Raw genomic sequence first — 18,378 nt, 5'->3', positions numbered from 1 at the left:
TCCTTTGTTTGCTCATGTTTACCTCCAGCTCTTTGCAACCTGAGCCTGAATCATGTGATATTTAAAGGGTGTGACCCTGCTCATCGGGCTGATATACCCAGGGATTTCTGTCTGTCAGCTCTTGGCATACACAGGAAAAAAGGCCTGGGTACATGGGATGTGGCTGGGAGTGTAGCATGACATCAAGTTGTACACCGGAGCAGACACACCCTCCTCTTGGGAGTGAGGCAGAGAGTGACTCATTCTTACACTCCCTGACTGTGTTTCACTTCTTTAAACTGCTCATAGATTACCGAGTTCAGGCTGGACATGTGAATGGAGCATCAGTGTATTATAAAAGCTGCATTTCTAGAACTCAGGGAAATGTTATCATGACATGATTAGAAAATGTCTTTTTTTTTTTTTGGATGAATCATGAAGAGCTGAACCCGTTGGGAATAGTTCCAGGCAGATGTGAAACAGCAGCTGACAGGTGTAGATCCCAGTGACAGATGTAGAGAGCGATAATACAATAAAAAAACAACACTGACAGATGAGGAGACCTGGAAGTGAAGGATGATGGTCCATATTAACCCCAAAGTGAGCTTTGGGTTTCCATCAGCGATGTCATCGTTTCTGATGTTGACCAGCTTGACCTGAGAAAACAAAGCATGGCAACAGTAGTAAACACTTAAATGACACTTCATTGAAATCTTTTTTTTTTTCAGTTGGATTTTCAAGTTGTTTTAAGGTGTGCTATCTTTTTAGTGTACATACCTGCCGATGTTTGAGGAAGTCCAGTGCTATCTGTACATTCTGCAGTTTGTGGAATCGCATGCGGCCTTTCTCTCTGGGCTGGAGAGGACAGAAAAGACACGAGGAGACATTTCGTCACATGACCTCGAGCTGTCAGAGGAAATCCTTTTGAACACTTCCAGTAAAGCAGAACAGTAAGTATTCAATGGAATGAGAAATCAAAATAAAACATTTAAAGAAAGAGAATAATCGCTGAATCCTTGATATGGCATTACGGGCTAAATTTCAGATTTACAGTAAACCTCCAGCCATACTTTAATGAACTTATAAAGAATGTAGTTTTCCTTGGATTCATCCTTTTCTTCTCCATTATTCAACGAATATGAATAAAAATTAAACTCCATAGAAATAATTAATCATAATACAGCAGTAAATTTGCATTGGCTGTGCCAGTCACAGGGTTTCTATCATTAATGTCATCTGACAGCAAATTAAGATAGCATCCTGCTCATCATATTATGCTTGATACTTCGTTTTTATGAAGTGGATCTAAACAATGTAAGGGCTAGGAGAGATTCTGCAAAAAAAAAACAAAAAAAAAAACAAGAAGCATGTGAACAAATGGAAACATATCCTTCAGTTTGAAACCCAAAGAAAGCCTGGAAATAAGGAAAAGAAGGGCAACAAAACACTTGACTTGCCATGGAGGTCTGGATATCATGCACAGCCAAATCGCTGGCAAAGCACGGATGAATCAAAACAACAAACCCAGATGAAGACATCTACAGTAGAAGTTATCAACCCACTCACCAACCGAACGCTCCTGACCATGTCTCTCTCCCTCCGCTAGCTCGAGCGAGAGCCGTGCAAAGAGAGGAGGAGAGGGCCAGACAGAACACACACAGGAGGGTTAGAGAAGGAAGGAGAGAGAAGGGAAGGAGAGCAATAGATCAGATTGGAGTATAGTTCACAAAACAGGTTAAGGTAAGAGTTAGTGCATTCAGGTGATGAAGATGCTGAGCTGGAGGAGAAGCCATGAAGCAGCAGAAAGCTTTTGGACAGAATAAAAACCCTGACGCAGTGCCCTGCTGCTGACCTTCTTTGGCCATGAGAAGAAAGAAAAACAAAAGTTGACAAAAATATATATGGTGAGCCAAAAAAGAACAGATCGAAAATAAACTAAAGAGCAGCAAGAGCCAATGAACAACTTTCAAAGGTGAGCTCAGGTTAAGTCTTTGACTGACACACTGGTGTGATTGGTTACAGCTTGTTGCCAAGGGGATGAGTCACTTTCAAACTCAGGATAAATGCTCCTCATTTTATTAGTCTGGATTAGGTTCTGGTTAAGAGAATGGATGATTGGGGTAAGATTAAAGAGAAATTTGTCACAGTCAAAGCCCCGATAACAAAGACAAGACACTCACCAGTGTTTCCCCAGAGAGAACCTCCAACAGCGAGATCAGGTTATGTCCATCTCGAAGGTCTTCATACAGGTCTGTGATGTGACGCTGTGACTGCAAGGACAAAGTGGAAACGGGATTGAGAAATTCGTTTGAGCACTGACTGAAGAAGGAAACAGTGTTTGCTGTTTACCTTCCAATCAACACGTCGTTTGTTTCAAAAGTAGTTCAGAGAGTTTTCTTAAAGCAAAACCAATAAACCATTTTTTCTTTTAAAAAAGCCTGAGAATTTGCAAAATGTATCACATAAAGAATTGAAATTTAGAGCATCCACACAATCATCTGTAAGAGAAACACTAAATACTAGTTGGAAGGACTTCTTTTTTAAGCTGTATTGTAGAAGTTTCTTTACAAGTGCAACTCTACACAGGTGAGGAATTCATCGCCGTGAGCAGCCAAGCCTGACTCTAAGTACCAAGCAGCAGCTGTCATCTCTGACAAATGATAGAAGGGAATCCAATACAGATCAGTGGGGTAACGAAAAAAAGAAATGTGCTGGTATTGTAACCTCAAAATCAAGTAAACACACTTAATACGCTTCACAAAACGTTTGGAAAGTCAACAATGCATTCAACGTGTATAAAAACAGAGGTGTGGTGTGGCTGCAACCGGACAGGGAAGAACGTGAGAGTGTGACGGGAGGTGCGATGAATGGTGCAAGAAAACAGAACGATAGACAGGAGGAGAATGTTTGAAGTAAAACATATAAGGGTAAGGACAGTCCTTCATGCAAAGTGTTCATGAGCGGTCCCGTTCAAATGTGGGAACACTTACCTCGGCGCTATAATGCTGGACGAAAAAAGATCAAAGACGGCGGAATAACAACGCGTGGACGCGTTATGGAAAGAAAGGAAAACAAATAAGAGACAGAAAAGATTATTAGGATAAAAAAAATGAACATAACGTGGAGAAATGAGAAGGATGACATGGAAACGTAGATTAATTCATGAAAGGAAATTGTTAAAATGACACTGAAAGATGATGGGTTTTTTTTAAAAAAAAAACGTTGAAAGTGTTTGCGTGTTTTATCATTGAGGTGAATGAGGCCTCAGCCCTCAAATGGAATGAGAACATTTCACCTGCAAGTTATAACAGTGTCTCATTTATATTGGCAAGAATTTCAAATGAGTTATCCAACCTCAGACGTGCTCCTTCCTGCCTGCAGAGGCGAGCAGGAGGATCCCAGTGCAAGTGAGGTCAAGCAACAGCGCCGCCACTAGAGGTCACTGTCTACTCATGTAAGCGCTACTGCAGACGGTTTGATGGAGAAGTAAAAATGTTCCGTAATAAACCACGACAGTGGTGGCTTTAAGTGTTATCGGTATCACTGAGATGCAAACGCACACACAGTATGAAGCTTTTGAACATCCTAAGTATGTGTATGAAGGTTTACGTCTTTTTGTTCTCCTCCTTTTGTGTCCTCAAAAGCCGTCTTTCACCACTCTCCTATTACATTGTGCTGAAAGGCGGCTCCGCTCCGCTCAGACACACTGTCACTGCTGAAAGGCGTGTTATGCTACAAATTGCCCTCTCAGAGCTGCTCTGTAAACTTTTCAAGGTGAAAATGATTAGCACACATGGCTGACAGGCCTTCAGAACTTCCGACGAACACTTAGCATGCCTTAGGTTTTACGTAAGGGTTTACATCCTCTAGTGCATTTCCTCTGAGCTCTCCGGGGGTTCCTTCCTTTACAGGCAGGTAGAATCTGAAATCACCGGGTCTGCAATGAGAGTGGCTTTTAATCTAATCAGATGTAGCTTCAAGGAATCGGCCATTACTCATCTGAGGATTTACTCTGCAGAGGAAACCACTCGACGGCCCTTCGCAGCTTTTCGTGGCTGCATCCAACCTACAGCCTGCCCCTGTTAGGTCAGTCATGAAGTCATTCAATCAGTTTAACAACAGCTTAGCCTCAGGGGAGCATTTTCACACATTTAGGAAGAGTGAACACTTTCTTTTCTGAATATGTTCTTTTTTTCTCATTTCCTCATCTTTCCCACAGATGACTGAAGGCTGAGTGATCGTTCTTCTCTTTTGATACGATGCTCTTAATTAATGGACCTTTTTTTGTATGATCAGAAAAGACAGCTGCATGGACAGCTTTTTCCCCTCTTGAACGTAAGGACTCGAGGCCTGTCTTTGTCATTTAGAACAATAAATGAAGAGCTGGAGAGTTTTATATTAGTTAGATCGAGGATGGAATTTGAATTCAATCTCAGAGATTTAACTTAATAATATATATTTTTTGATATTCAAAAGACTAAAAAATGCATATGTATATGATTGAGTCCACCATTGAAGCACATTTTGATGCCCTGAAGAAGGCTGTTTGTACCGCAACATAAGAGTTGACTCTCAGCTTGTTTTTTTTTTTTTAACATGACCTTCAATTCAAGTTTTCCATAATGAATTAGCTTATTCAATAAAGGCTTTTTTTGAATGTCTTTATTAACACTTTGCATGAACACCAGAAAACTCCAGACTCTATTTTATGTTTTCTAAACATTTCAAACTTTTGATTTTATTTTATAGGTTATTTTTAAAAGCAATATAAACTTTCATTTTTTAAAACTTATCAAGCGTTTCTCGCATCAATACAATGCTCCAGTGTATGCCGGGTGTGCATGCAGGTAGTCACCCTCTCCCATGAGTATGTGCAGCACATGTGCTACCGTAGGCATTCACCACTGTGGGCTCTGGGCCGAGACCAGGATTTTGCCTTTTTAGAGGGCTAAGAGAGTCCAGATGTTTGTGACTCACCCTCCAACATTGACAGAGAACACTCAATAGAAACAAGAGGGAGTAACTACACTGTACGTTCAGTGCAGTAGCCGAATACGTTAGCACTGCACATTCATGGAAATGAAAACACTCTTTGTGCTTTTCCCCGTCTTGTTTCATTTTTTTTTTTAAATGAATGGACCTGTGTCTTTGGAGTGATAATTCAAGTATGGAAGTCATACTCTTATACAAGTGTTGCTGCCAATGGGAGTTTCGTGAAAGAAAGGGGATATTTTACTGCTGTGTGTGGGAATTGTATTATGGGGGCTAATTTTTCACCACTAATGAGAAACTCCAGAGTGAGGAGTGTGGCCCCATCCTGACCTGTTTACCTCCCTGAATATGTGATGCAGGTTAGGGGAGTGAGGTAGGTGAGACTGAACGGATGCTGACGGATAGTTTACACAGTCCCTCAGTTGGTGATAGACTGGACTTCTGGTTAGCCTCCCCTTTACACATTGATTGCAGGGCAGTTAACAGAGGTAGCAACTGACCAGCTAACGTGTGTTTATGGAAGCACCTAAGGGTTGAGGTGTTGTACTGCAGACCATTCTGACCCTTAATTGAAAATCATCGGCAACATTATAAAGCCTGTTTGGAATCTGTCCTACAACTCTGTAAGACGATGTGAGTTTGTTTAAACCAGCATTCACTCACATTCGAGTGTCCAAACATGAACAATGAATAAAAGTTCCTGCCAACATGAAAATAAACCAAGACAACCTACATTTACACCTGATCATGGCTAAATCTAAGTACTGAATATTGACTGTAAACAAAAAATGGACAACCTCAAAGTGATGTCACCCACGGTTTTGTTGACTGCCTTTTTGAAGCCTTGCTTTATAAAGGTTTTGTTGTGTTGTTAATACTAAGTAATTAAAGCTTTACAGTCTACACTAGGTAGGATCTCATCATCTAATTTACCGATTACGGTACTTAAACTCCGCTTAAAATTTAGACTAGATGACTCCTCTTAAAACAAGTTAAAGTTGAGCCCAATTTGATCAGAGAGCTAAACAAGAGATAAGAGGTAGCTGTGGGTAAACAGGGTTGGTTTGGTTTGCCTAAGGTGACTAGCGGTGCCAGCAGATCCTCTTTGCGTGTGAAGTTCATAACTTTAATCTTTATCTATAATTTAATATAATACTATATCATTCAATAGGATGGTTTCTCAGGCAGTTTTACAACGCTGTAAATATGTTTCATGTTTCCACTATAAAGTTTGGCGTCTAACTATGGGGCTCTATGGGGATTGGCTCACTTTTAAAGCTAGCCTCAGGTGGCCTTTTGAGGAACTACAATCTTTCTGCACTTTACCTTGACTTCTTTTTTCGGAAAAGGAGGTTGTTGTTTTGTTGCGATATTGCCTAAAGACTCAACATTTCACCTGAAGGCAAATAGGTGTGATGCCTCACTGAGAGAACATCTGCTGTTTAACTGCTGCATTATTTACACCTAGGCCACAAATAAGGAGTTTTACCTTTTGATACCCAACCTACTTGTTTTGAAGATGTGTTTGACTGACTTCTTGCATAAGTTTGGTGGAAAGCTCAAATCTAGTCACACCTTATAAATTCTTTGAGACCTGTATACCTGATTGACATGTAAATGAATGAGGAACGTGACAATGTCAGCATAATGTGAGAGAGTCAAAGTCAAGCACAGGTCCTTACCTTCATTAAGTGCTTGTTCACCCATTTTGTGAAGGTCTTCTTTTGTACTCGATCTCGTTCATCTGCAAAACAGAGAAACCTCAGTTTAACACCAAGCGTAGGGGAAGAGGCAATAAGTTGTAACCAATCAACAAAGTTCGACCGACTAACCGGCCAGCCGATAATATAGGTTGCTATTACTCGATTTATTCAACAGTTAAATATACTTTAATTTGAGTTTCATTGTATAACCCTTTCAGTTCTCTGTCACCAGCAGAACATGCTAGATTGATAATAGCAAGCTTTATCACTCTCTATAGTGTCATGGTGATGCACATACATGCAGAGTTACTTTCCAGTTGAGTGATCAACACAATAAATGTGTTTATCTATATCTATCTGTTTGTACAGCTTAAACATAGATCTAAGAAAGATATTGGCTGACACATCTGTATCTGATTTTTTTCCCTCCCCAATATCAATATCGGCCCCAAAAATGTATCAGTTGGACCCTCTGAAAGATTTTTCTTTTTTCTTTTGTAAACTTTGAAATGTTTAAACTATGCATTGAAGGTTAGGCATGCTACTGATGTATGTATTTGGGATAAAAGTTTGATTGAATTGAAGTTATGCAGTAAACAAAAAGAAAATCTCTCAGATACAAGATAATGTGCAACCAACAGATTCATCTCTGGGTGGAAATACAAAAAAACAAAACAAAAAAAAACTCTTGACTGTGCACGCCTGCCTCTGAGTCAGACTGCATCAGAAATCATTCATTGTGGGCAGATGCACCCTTATTGTCTCAGAAACATTGTATTTGTCAGATCATGACACCGTGGCCAGCTGTGCTTATAGAGACAAAGGGATTCCTTCAGCAAATGTTCTGGATGCGTGAAGACATGCTGTACGATTACCACAAGACCTGGCTGGCATAACTATTAGAGTGCAATTTTTCAACAAGAAACAACAAGATCTGGGCAAAGGACCACACCTACTAAGAGAACAAACTATCATACACCCATCCAGTGATGTGTTATTGGATACAGGGAGAAAAAAACACAAGGTGTGTCACTGTGACATTAATTATGGACACATCGGCCTGTTTTCAGCTCTCTGATGTCGAGCTGCAGGATCTAAAGGTATGTGGTTCACTGAGTAGTTTGAATTTCCCAGGCTTTAACATGTCACTATGACAAAGAAAACCATTTAGGCAGGTTCAAGAATGTTCTCCTTCAATGACTCCCACAGCAGTCATTCCCAACTGTGTTGAAAAGAGCTATGGACATAAACTCAAAGTCCTCTGTCTTATCACTTTTAAAGGGAGCAATCAAAGCGTCTTCAGCATAGCCACACACCCAGCAATGAAAAGCAAAGGGCAGTGATTCAATGCTAAAGCTAAACCGGCGCCCACAGGCTACGTTTGTTTTCTCAGGAGGGTGTCAACAAGGACCTCTGCAAATGTGTTATGGAACTGTGTTACCATGGTAACCACACACAGACATCGCAGACCTTTAACCTCCTCATTTATCATTTAAACCCAAGCTTCACTTTGTATTCCCTGTGGTTCTATTTCTTGTCAGCAGGTTTAAAGTGTCACGCAGAGTGGATGCGTGATGGAGTGGCGCGTCGAGTCTCTGGGATGTTGTTAAACGCAGATGTATACAACGCAGTACTCCGGAGGACTTGCACCTTGACCCCTTAGGTCCCTGAATTCTGTTCACAACACGTTACCTGCTCAGGTTTCAACCACTGAAACTCTTTATAGAGTTGTTTGCTCTTTATAAGTGATGGGTATGTGTGTGTGTGTGTGTGTGTGTGTGTGTGTGTATAGGGGCCCAGTGAACTTCAGTATCAAATATCAACAGACACAAACAGGTTTCAATGAAGTGTGATGTCTACAGCACAGAACTGCACGAAATATCAAAGGTAGGGTTCAATGTAATTAGCAAGTACATCATTCTACTTGAACTATCTCTATCTTTCTCCAACTTAAGCTACTTTTTAATTCTAAACTCAACATTTTAGAGTCATATTTTTCTTTTATTTGACAGTGATACCATTCAGATGTTGGCTTTACATGAAGACTCATCAATAAGCAAATCAAATATGATCCAATCTTAGAAATAACAATTATCTCACACTCCAGTTAATGTAGCTCCACCACAACCAGGCACTTGTGCATTAGAGCATGCTCATGGCCCAGAGGCCATTCTTTAATAGAAGTCTTTTATACTTTAATTATTAAGTGTGAGTTTAAATGAAGACCATTCCTTTTATCCACCACTGGTCAATAGTTTTCCAGCCTACTATGAATATCATGAGACGCAAGAAGACCGCACACAGATAATAACAATAGAAGGATCCAGTTCTCCTGATAAGGTAAACACCTTGATTGGGCTTAAAAGTTCTCACAGATTAAGAATAGCCAATTTATAGAACGTGTTAATTATTTACAGGATTCTTTTCTACAAAAGCAGCAAAATTAAGGGGTTCTGAAAAAAAGGAACAAAGTGACTGAAAAAAGGAGGACAATGAAACACATTATTCACCCCAGCTTCAGTACAACTAAAGGGGAAATAGTCTGTAGTTATACAGTGACTCACTCAGCCAAAAACACACACAGACACGCTGTAGAACAGAAACTGTGAATGGGCTTTGCTGACCAATACAGCGTGAGGAAGCTGCTGATGAATTAGAAAAGGGGAGTATCCTCTTTTTAAAGTGTCAGAATGGAGAAACACCAGACAAAACAGTTCAAATTGACAAATTGACCTCAAAATCTATACAGCAGTAATTTCAAGCTGGGCATTCAACAATTGTAAAAGTTCAAGCCAGAGACAACTTGTTAAGAAAAAAAAAAAAAGTCCTCACTGCAGAAACATCCAATGCAAATATAACAATTATTACTCATCGCACCTCTTGCTGGAAAGAAAACACTTGATTCTTCCCCAGCAACATCTCACCAAAACAGGAACAAATAGATCAAGATTCCAATTAAGCTATTTCCCATAAACTGCCACAATACTGATACCTTTTCTGCCGTCCATAGCCTTCAGCATCCCCTGGTAGTAACCATCGTCTGAGGGCAACCTCTCTCTGCCCATGCTGCCAGAGGAGAAATTCCTGAACTTCGGCTGCTGAGAGTTCATCCTTGCTGTTTGTCAGCAAACACAATATAAATCCTAATGACAAGATATCCTTTTTTATGTTTGACTCCTTGATGGCAACTTCTGCTTTTCTCGCTCCTATCTGTCCCACTGGCCCTCAATCTGTCCCAAAGTATGCAGTCCTGTGGCCAGCACTTCACAAACCTATGATTTCTCTCAACCTCCTCACTCCCTCATCAGAGTTCAGCTCTGCCCTTATTTTTCCTCCTCCTATTTTTTTCTCCTCCTTTTTCTCTCGCTCACTTTATTCCTTTCATTGCAATTGGTGCCTGTGGGCTATGAAGTCTGGGCCTGTCCCTGTGAGTGATGTGGGAGTGTGTATTTGTGAGTATAGGACACCGTGGGTAGGGCTGTGAACACACCTCTTCCTCTTACTGTGTGCCATGTTTCGCTGAAGCAAGGAGGAAGGACGAGGTGTGGCAACCTGCATGAGTTATAACATAATCTCACAGCTTGCGTAAGACACACAAGCTGAGTCATTGAGGATGCAAAATGACCTTAAAATCATTTGCTGATAACTTTAATAATTTATTAACGTTTGATTCAACTACACATCCAGTGATAATGTCAATTTACTACAAGTCAGTAAAGTTTGTCTTGTAAGTCAAACCCTTACATGCACATAAAATCAACTCTCATAGTTAATCATTTCTTATTCACAGCATTCCTGAGACATTAAGAGTTACTCTCTGTGACCAAAAAGAGAGAAGAGTGGGAGGAGGAGAGAGTTTTAGGAAGAGCTGCTATAGATTCTAGACAGTGATGAATGACCACACCCTGAATATCCCTGATTTACTGAGAGATTAGAACTCAGTATGAGTATGAACAGGCAGACTCAGAGTTAAAGCTGTGCATTCATTCAGTCGTGTTGCTTTCGATTGCATTGCATTTCTTTCCATGTGGAAGCATCCAACGCAAATATAACAATTATTACTCATCGCACCTCTTGCTGGAAAAAAAACACTTGATTCTTCCCCAGCAACATCTCACCAAAACAGGAACAAATAGATCAAGATTAAAGATTCCAATTAAGTGGATTAGGGTTAATCTAATCATCTGTATGAGGGTTCGCCTTTTTTACATGCTGGGTTTGTTTCAGCCACCATTGTTTAAAAGTCTTTGTTTCTACGGTTTCAGCTCTTTAGCATTCAATCCAAACAAATCTGATAACATCAATTGCATCATTTCCTGTAAACTGCAGTGATTTTCCATTGTAGGGCACTCAGGCTGTACAAACATTCGAAATGTTTAAAAAGATCTATGTGCGTTACTGTGTTGTTGTTGTAATATTATACTTTAAGAATTATTATTATTATTATTTTTTTACATGTTTACATCCTGTTTAAATATTCTGCAGGAGAAAAAAATCACAAATTTATCGGTTGTATTGTCGAATAAAAGTTAGGAATTTGCCAACTTTTGGCTTGAGCAACAATTTAAGTGACACATTTCCTATATATTTCCTATTTGACACATTGTCAAATAGGAAATATAATGTACTTTACCTTTGCTTAATTAAGCCTTATTATTTAAGCTTCCAACCAGACGAAGACAGCCATTATCAGAATATCTGCAGAGCAATAGTTCTTATACACAGTTTATATTTTATAAATTGAATAATTTCATGTTTTGAATACTGCATATAATTCATGTAAAGTGTCTCCAAGCATACGTATTAAAAAACCTTGACTCCTGATTTGAGTTAATGATGAGCTCCATTATTGACCCCCTAAAAGCTTAGTATATATGTGGAGCTGGAGGACAGGGTGTGTCCTACCTATCCAAAATCCTGTTGCTCCAGGCCTAAGGTTGGTGTACACCCCTGACTGACATCATTTCATTGAGCATCTCAAAACCACTCTCCACTTTAAGAGCGCTGAAGTATTGAACACAACCTGTATGAACAAGAAGGTACTTAATTTGTCAGTGAGTTTTTTTTTTTTTTTTTTTATGTGGGTGTGTAAGAGTTTGCGAGAGTGTGTCTGTGTGTGTTGACTCATTTTGCAGCCACGTTAGCAAATTTGGAGACACACCTTTGTAGTTCCTGACAATGTCTAGGCAAGCTGAGGAATTAGGGAGTGGTGTATGGGCAGGTAATAAACGAACGGAATCATATCAAGTACAGAATTGACTGTAAAAACATGAAAGGTCTACCATTGGAAAATACTCAGAATTTGGAACACTGAAAATGTGCTTATTCATTATTTATTTTTCATTAAACGGCAACATGTCATTAAATGTTTATAGAAGTTTTGCATGAAAGGTATTCACTGCAAATTACAATGTAATGCCACTGCACCAAGCAACACATGGTAATCTGAGACACAGCAGCAACAGTAGATGGTAACTGATATCTCTGTGATGTTTGGCAGGGCAACACGTACCAACACCTAGCTGGACTGCATCTCTAAACCTCCTGGGAAACACAAGCTATGGACACAACTGGGAACAGGCATTGATGCAGAAAAGTGTGGAACATCTTAGTCATGAGATCTTTCCACCAAAAAGGAGAACTATCATTAAGGTCTCAACATGCTTATTACTCTGTTCCCCTCATCTGGCCTCATCAAAACCAGATGGAACACTTGGGGCTTTTTATACAAGGGGAGAGAAGGAGGGCTGGGTGAAAAAAGGAGGAGAAAGTATTTTCTCTCCAAATGACAAGTTTGAGGTTTGATATTTCTGTGTGGGAATGAAGTGACAGGGAAGTCAGTCTTCCTCCTGCTAACACTCCTCTTGTTGTGCTGAACACACATGTTGACTTGGATAAAAAAAAATGGTTTAGCTGAAGTGAGGTATGCTAAATAGTTTGGCAGGTTTTAAAAGGCTACTTTTATTCTCATGGCTGTAAAGCTAAACTGTAAAATCCCATCAGCCTTTGAGTTTACTGATTACTAGCTAACATTAGCATGCTAACACAGTAAATTAAAGTAAAATCTTAGTTTTGAAGATTAAATCATTTGAGCATTGTGAGCATGTTAGCGGCTAGTTAGCATCTTGGCAGCTTGATTTAACCTGAACCACCGCTGTGTCAAAAATGTAATCTCATAGAGCCTCTAAACTTGCCAAAAAACACACCATATCATTGTGAAAAGTGTTTGGTGTAATTACAGTAAACAAATATAACCACCGACTTAATGGCAGTGCTATTCCACACCAATGTTCTTCTGAAAACCCAATTACCCACTAACAATTTTGCTGACCTTGATTTCCTTTTGTGCTTTTGTGCATCATAGAATAAAATACTACTACTACTACTACTGTAACATTTAGCTGAGCATGACACAGAGCTGCACATACATCTGTAATGCCCATAATACCCACAAACACATGGTTGAGCTTTCAGGCACTTGGGCTAAAATAACCTGTATTTAAGATCTGGGGAGCCTTTGCCAAACAAAGCAGACAAATTAGACGACAAAAGAATTCTAAGAATGGTTCATTATGGTTTGCTAAAGTGCTGAACTGTACGGCGCACGAGGGTTTAGGATGGCTGGACAACATTTTTCATTGTAGGGAAACGATAAAGTAAGGAGGATTTGCTGTCAGGTAAGTTCTCTTCTCTTCTCTCCCTCTCCCATATTCTATTCTCATCTCTTCCATTAACTGCTACCACACCCCTGAGGGAAAGGAATGTTGATAAAAGGAGGAGTTTCAATACACCCTGGAGCATCACCATAGTTGTTCTGTGAAGTAGAGGATAAGGAGAAGTTAAGACTAGAAGAAGCACGCTGCTGCCAGCGGACACTGACTCATATTTCTGCTTACTTAAAAAAAGAAAACAAAAAATCACACCCCAGGCAGAGCGAACCCTCATTCACACCCATTTATGCACTGATGGTAGACTTTGCTTAGAAAAGTGTACATCATTATGAAATAATCTATTATTCCACATTCATACACCTCTGATGAAGCAGTGGGACAACTTGGGGTTAAGTGTTTTGTCCAATGGCACATTGACTTTTGAATGCACCGGCTGTGGATCAAGTCCCCGACCTTCCGGCTGAGTGACGACCGAATCTACCAACGGAGTCACAGCTCTTCCAGCGTTATCAAAACTCGCATACTCACATGGCCGCATGATTCAAACACGGCCTGGCATGTGTCATACTAAATTTAAAATACTTTGAAGCCGATGAAGAACCCTGAGGCTGTATGATTAAATATAATTGTGTAAAATGAGTGGTGAATTGTGTTAAACTCAAAAAAGTATTTATTTTTCTTATCCAGGGGAAACTCCAGTGAACGAGGAGTTCTTGTTGGAATCTATTTGACAGCTTGTCAGTTTTATCGTCTTTGAATCTTAATATTTAGATAAATGCTCATCCAGCTGAAAACTGATTCTAACCTCTGGTGTGTTTGCCATATCTGTGTTACGATAAGTAGACCACTAAATTCACCATGACCTCCTACATGACAGCAGACTTTAGATTATGTTGTCACAGTCAGATGCACTGATGAAGCTGCAAACTCAATTTAACTCAGACTCAACAAGCCCCTAGATTAAGACACGGCAGCTGAGTTTTAAAATAGCTTGGTGCTCAGTTCTGGAAGCCTCTGTTGAAAGCCCCACATCTGGGATCGTGCCAGTTGCTAATGTTTTATTTGGTTGATATAAAAAGTAAGATGGCAAGGGGTGAAAAGCTGAGTTAGCTGCAGTTTGACTGGCACCAATTAAACATTTTGAAACAGCATGTGTCTCCCTCTGCAGGTGAGAGCAAAGACATGCAAGTAAAACCATTTTCTTTCATAGCAATTCCCAGAATGAGGTGCCCTAATAAAGTATATTTACAAAATGATGTTATGCTGCCAAATGACTGCAATTTCAGTTTTTTTTTAAATAAAAAAAGGCAATGACTGACATTTTTATAACTTGCTATCTTCCCTTCATTGTGAAATAAGCAACCAAAATAAAAGTCTATGCTGCCGTCATCCTTTTTATATTGGTCATTGCTGTGCTGCTGCATACTGCTGGATACTGCCAATAACACGTTTCTTTTTCAAACAACTTGAAAATCAACATTTTTTGTAATTCTGTTTGCCTCACGAGCCATTTTGTCCTTCCCTTTCTTATTCTGAAAATCTAATAAAACACAATATCATGAATGATTTTAGAGCTTAGTCATTAATTTATAACTCAACATTTCTTCAAAGATTATTTACCCTGCAGTCACATCTTAGTTTTTAAAGGTAAATTGAAAAACTGTACAATGCTTTTCTTTTTCTGTAAAAAATACATAAATAATCAAATAGCATTTGTAATAAAACATATTTCAGATTGAATCAAGAGATTTAATGAAGTTAAATAAATATATATAAAATTGGTAAGTTTAAACAAAAGTTTAAAAAGTTAAACCCACAAGTAAATTATTAACTTCAAACGTGTAAAACTGACACAATGCTCAGTGAAAGACGACTTCATCAAACTGTTTAACATCGACACTCATGACTAAACCTAAAGAAAAATGTTTTAGGTTCCTCATTTCCCTTGTGATCTATTAATCCACTTTTAACACATTGTGGTATGTCAGAGTTATCTTACCCTTGACGGTTTCCAAACACCAAAGTAAATGTGGAAAAAAGGGGAACCTCAGTGATGTTTCTATGACAACCCCTGTAAATAAACAGAACCATGTGCCTTGTAACTGTGACTGACTCTTACTCATGACTGTATTTTTAGGCATAGAGATGGAGGAGTCTCCAATAACGTGTCAAGGAAAACACCGTCCTTCATCCAACTCATGCTCTCCATGACTGGCAGAAAGATGTGAAACATCTTCACCACTAGATGGAGTCAGAGTTCAACCACGCCCATGTACCAACACACCTCTACATGAGGATGAGGAATATTTCTTAAAAATTGATGAGGATAATATTCGGTGATTGAAAAAGTCAATTCTAAATAACTTATAGAAAAAAGTGTGACATTAATGACAGTCGCCTACTTTTGTTAGGGTATTAAACGGGCAAATTGCATTCCATTTGAATTCAAGTTTCAGAAAAGACATGGCTACACAATTTCTTAATGTTATAAATACCAAAACTATACATTATGTGATTGATAACCGTGAGAGAGAGTTACTGATATCATTCAATCATTGTATTAAATTATAAAATATAAACATAAAATTAGAAAAGAATATATCAAGTATATTTTTTAAATGACAATAACCAATAATAACCAATTGAGCAACTGTTCCTATGTGTATTATGATATCTTATTCCCTGCTATATGAACTATTTCTTAATCTGTCACTATCAGGGTGGTTTTAAGTAACATAAAGCATGATGACGACTATATGTAAAGAAAAGTTACTCATTAAATACCAAGAACAGTCTAAAGGCTTCGACTGCATGTCTGAAACTCACTTTTATTATTTTCAGACATGTTCTAACACCTGACATAGAAAGTTCCAATAAAAACAAGGCCTCCCCCATCATAACTCAGGAATGTAGAAACGGTTAGTTAATGTATGCATTGCATGAGAAACTTCTTTACTAAACTTTTATGACTCACAGTATGGAATCAGTGGAGCCAGAGGCATTCTTAGCACATCTCATGATGTTAGACGTACAATACTTTTTGAGCTTTGATTTATCTGTTTTTTTGTTCCTCAAAACTTTTTTTTTTTTAAACTCAGAAAATTGCCTTAACTCGTTTGAATAAAATGACGATACTTAAAGGAAATATTTTATATTTTGTTCTCCATTGATTCAGAAAGTTAAAATGTTTCTTCTGTTTACAGATATATAACGCACTAATGTAATCATTTTGCAGGTCTATCTGTATTCCATGCTCTTCTAAGAGGCAGATTAAGTAACGCATTACATGCATTTACTTTACATGAATGCCTTGAATGTGATGTTCTGATATGCATACACCGTGTCTAATTGTTGTTTTAGATACTTGCTTATTCATCTCTCAATCACGTTTACAGCATAATAAGTGTGCTTTCTGACTGGCTGCATAGTTGACTTGTTGAGCCAGAGTTTAAGCCCTTAGGATACATGTAAACAGCTGGTTTAGCTCAGTCCATACTGTAGAGCAAGGGCTCCATGAATAGAGGTCACAATCCTCGTTTTACTGGTTCGATTCCTAATGCCCCATGCTGAAATGATTTGGTTCCTACACTCTTTCTCTCTGTGTTTCATGTCTGACCTCAGCTGTCCTGTCAAAATAAAGACCAAAGCCCCCCCCTCAAAAAAACAAAAACAAACAAAAAAACTGCTGTTTTTAAATCGGTAAAGTTAAGAGAGAAGGTCTGTTTTAAGAACATTTTGTTACCTGAAACTCTTCAAGTAATGCACTGTTTACATCATCAGTATCTATACAAACTTTTTTTTCATGGCCTTATTGGCTCCTAACCGCCACCAACTGTTGAACAGTAGAAAAGCCTGAAACCATTGAATTTGCCTCCTCTTCAATCTCTCTGTAAATGACTCAGGTACTGTCCTTAGAACCACGTTTTTGTACAGTGCTGACACAGTGCTGAGAACTAACTCCTCCCTGCTCAGCCCACACACATCCGTCTCTCCACTCACCTGCACAACACATCTTACTGTACAGAAATTGGGTCCTCTCTCCGTATGAGCTTATCTCATGCAGGTACTTCCCTCGCTTAGGATTCCACAATGCAGCCATCACCATGAGCCCAATATAAAATCCCCCCCGTAGCCTTCTGTGTTCCCGGCACACTGTGCCAGCTGGTGTGAGGAGATTTAAAAAAAGAAACAGGAAGTACTTTGAAACAGGTGAATGTCTAAGAGCTGGCCCTGCCCCTCTCATATGTTGACCAAATAAAAGATAACTGGAAATGCAACATTTCAACCATGTTGACTTTGCATTTTCCTTTGTTACCTTGTTGCATACGGGAAGATCAACACACAGAGACGTTATTATTCATTCATTATTAACTCATCTATAGTCTCCATTCATCCAGCAGTGGAAACTTAAATTAACTATGATGCAGTCTTTAACCATACCTATATTTGTGTCCCTAACAGCCCTAAAATAATCTACTTATCTGTTTCACTTTATCTCCCCTGAGTCTGCCTTTTTACACACGTGTAGTGTAAGAGGTGGCTGTTTGAGGGCAGAGTGATGTTATTGTGTTTATTTTTAATTTCCCTACTATGAAAAGCTAGTGACTGATGTGCTTAACTACAGTAAAACCACACATAATAAACCCTGACTGCTTTAAGATCACAGATGAATTATTATACGTCTGCTCAAAGCAACAGGCCTCTCCAGCTGACCCACCGTCGCCAGTAAACTTTAAGACGTGACAATTTATGACTCGGCACAGCTGAGCTCTTCCTACAGTAGATCACTTTTAAAAGGGAAAGTGACCTAAATATGCTGCGTTCTCTTCTTACAGGACACTGACCTCTGACCCAGGACCTTTAAGGATGCTCTCTGATCTACTTACATTTCACACTGAACACAGTCACTCAGAGACACGTTTTTCACTGACAGAAAGAAAGTGTGAATTTGTTTAACATAACAAAAAATTACTGCAAAGGATGAAACAATGTATTGGCTGATATCAACACTGTTGCCCGCCCATCTGCAACTC

At 39.1% G+C, this 18,378-nt stretch overlaps 1 protein-coding gene across 10 annotated transcripts in view; it reads right to left on the bottom strand.

Annotated features, from left to right (window-relative positions):
- Window positions 1-18,378, bottom strand: part of LOC306824087 (plectin-like) — a 115,158-nt gene that overhangs the window by 29,940 nt on the left and 66,840 nt on the right. For 4 of the 10 annotated variants that reach the window (XM_079344056.1, XM_079344057.1, XM_079344051.1 and 1 more), the window contains exons 2-5: window positions 6,654-6,715; window positions 2,160-2,249; window positions 757-834; window positions 543-635 (exon numbers count right to left, since the gene is read on the bottom strand). In XM_079344056.1, coding sequence (XP_079200182.1) covers window positions 543-635; window positions 757-834; window positions 2,160-2,249; window positions 6,654-6,715 — 323 coding nt within the window. Of the gene's footprint in view, window positions 1-530; window positions 636-756; window positions 835-1,545; window positions 1,582-2,159; window positions 2,250-6,653; window positions 6,716-9,666; window positions 10,173-18,378 lie in introns of those variants that run through there. The other 6 variants (XM_079344055.1, XM_079344049.1, XM_079344050.1 and 3 more) reach the window with 4 other exon arrangements.

The sequence above is a fragment of the Symphodus melops genome, assembly GCF_947650265.1.
Source record: "Symphodus melops genome assembly, chromosome: 5".
NCBI classification, from domain to species: Eukaryota; Metazoa; Chordata; class Actinopteri; order Labriformes; family Labridae; genus Symphodus; species Symphodus melops.
Note: the sequence above shows the minus strand (reverse complement) of the source record. Positions and strands in the feature narration are given on the sequence as shown.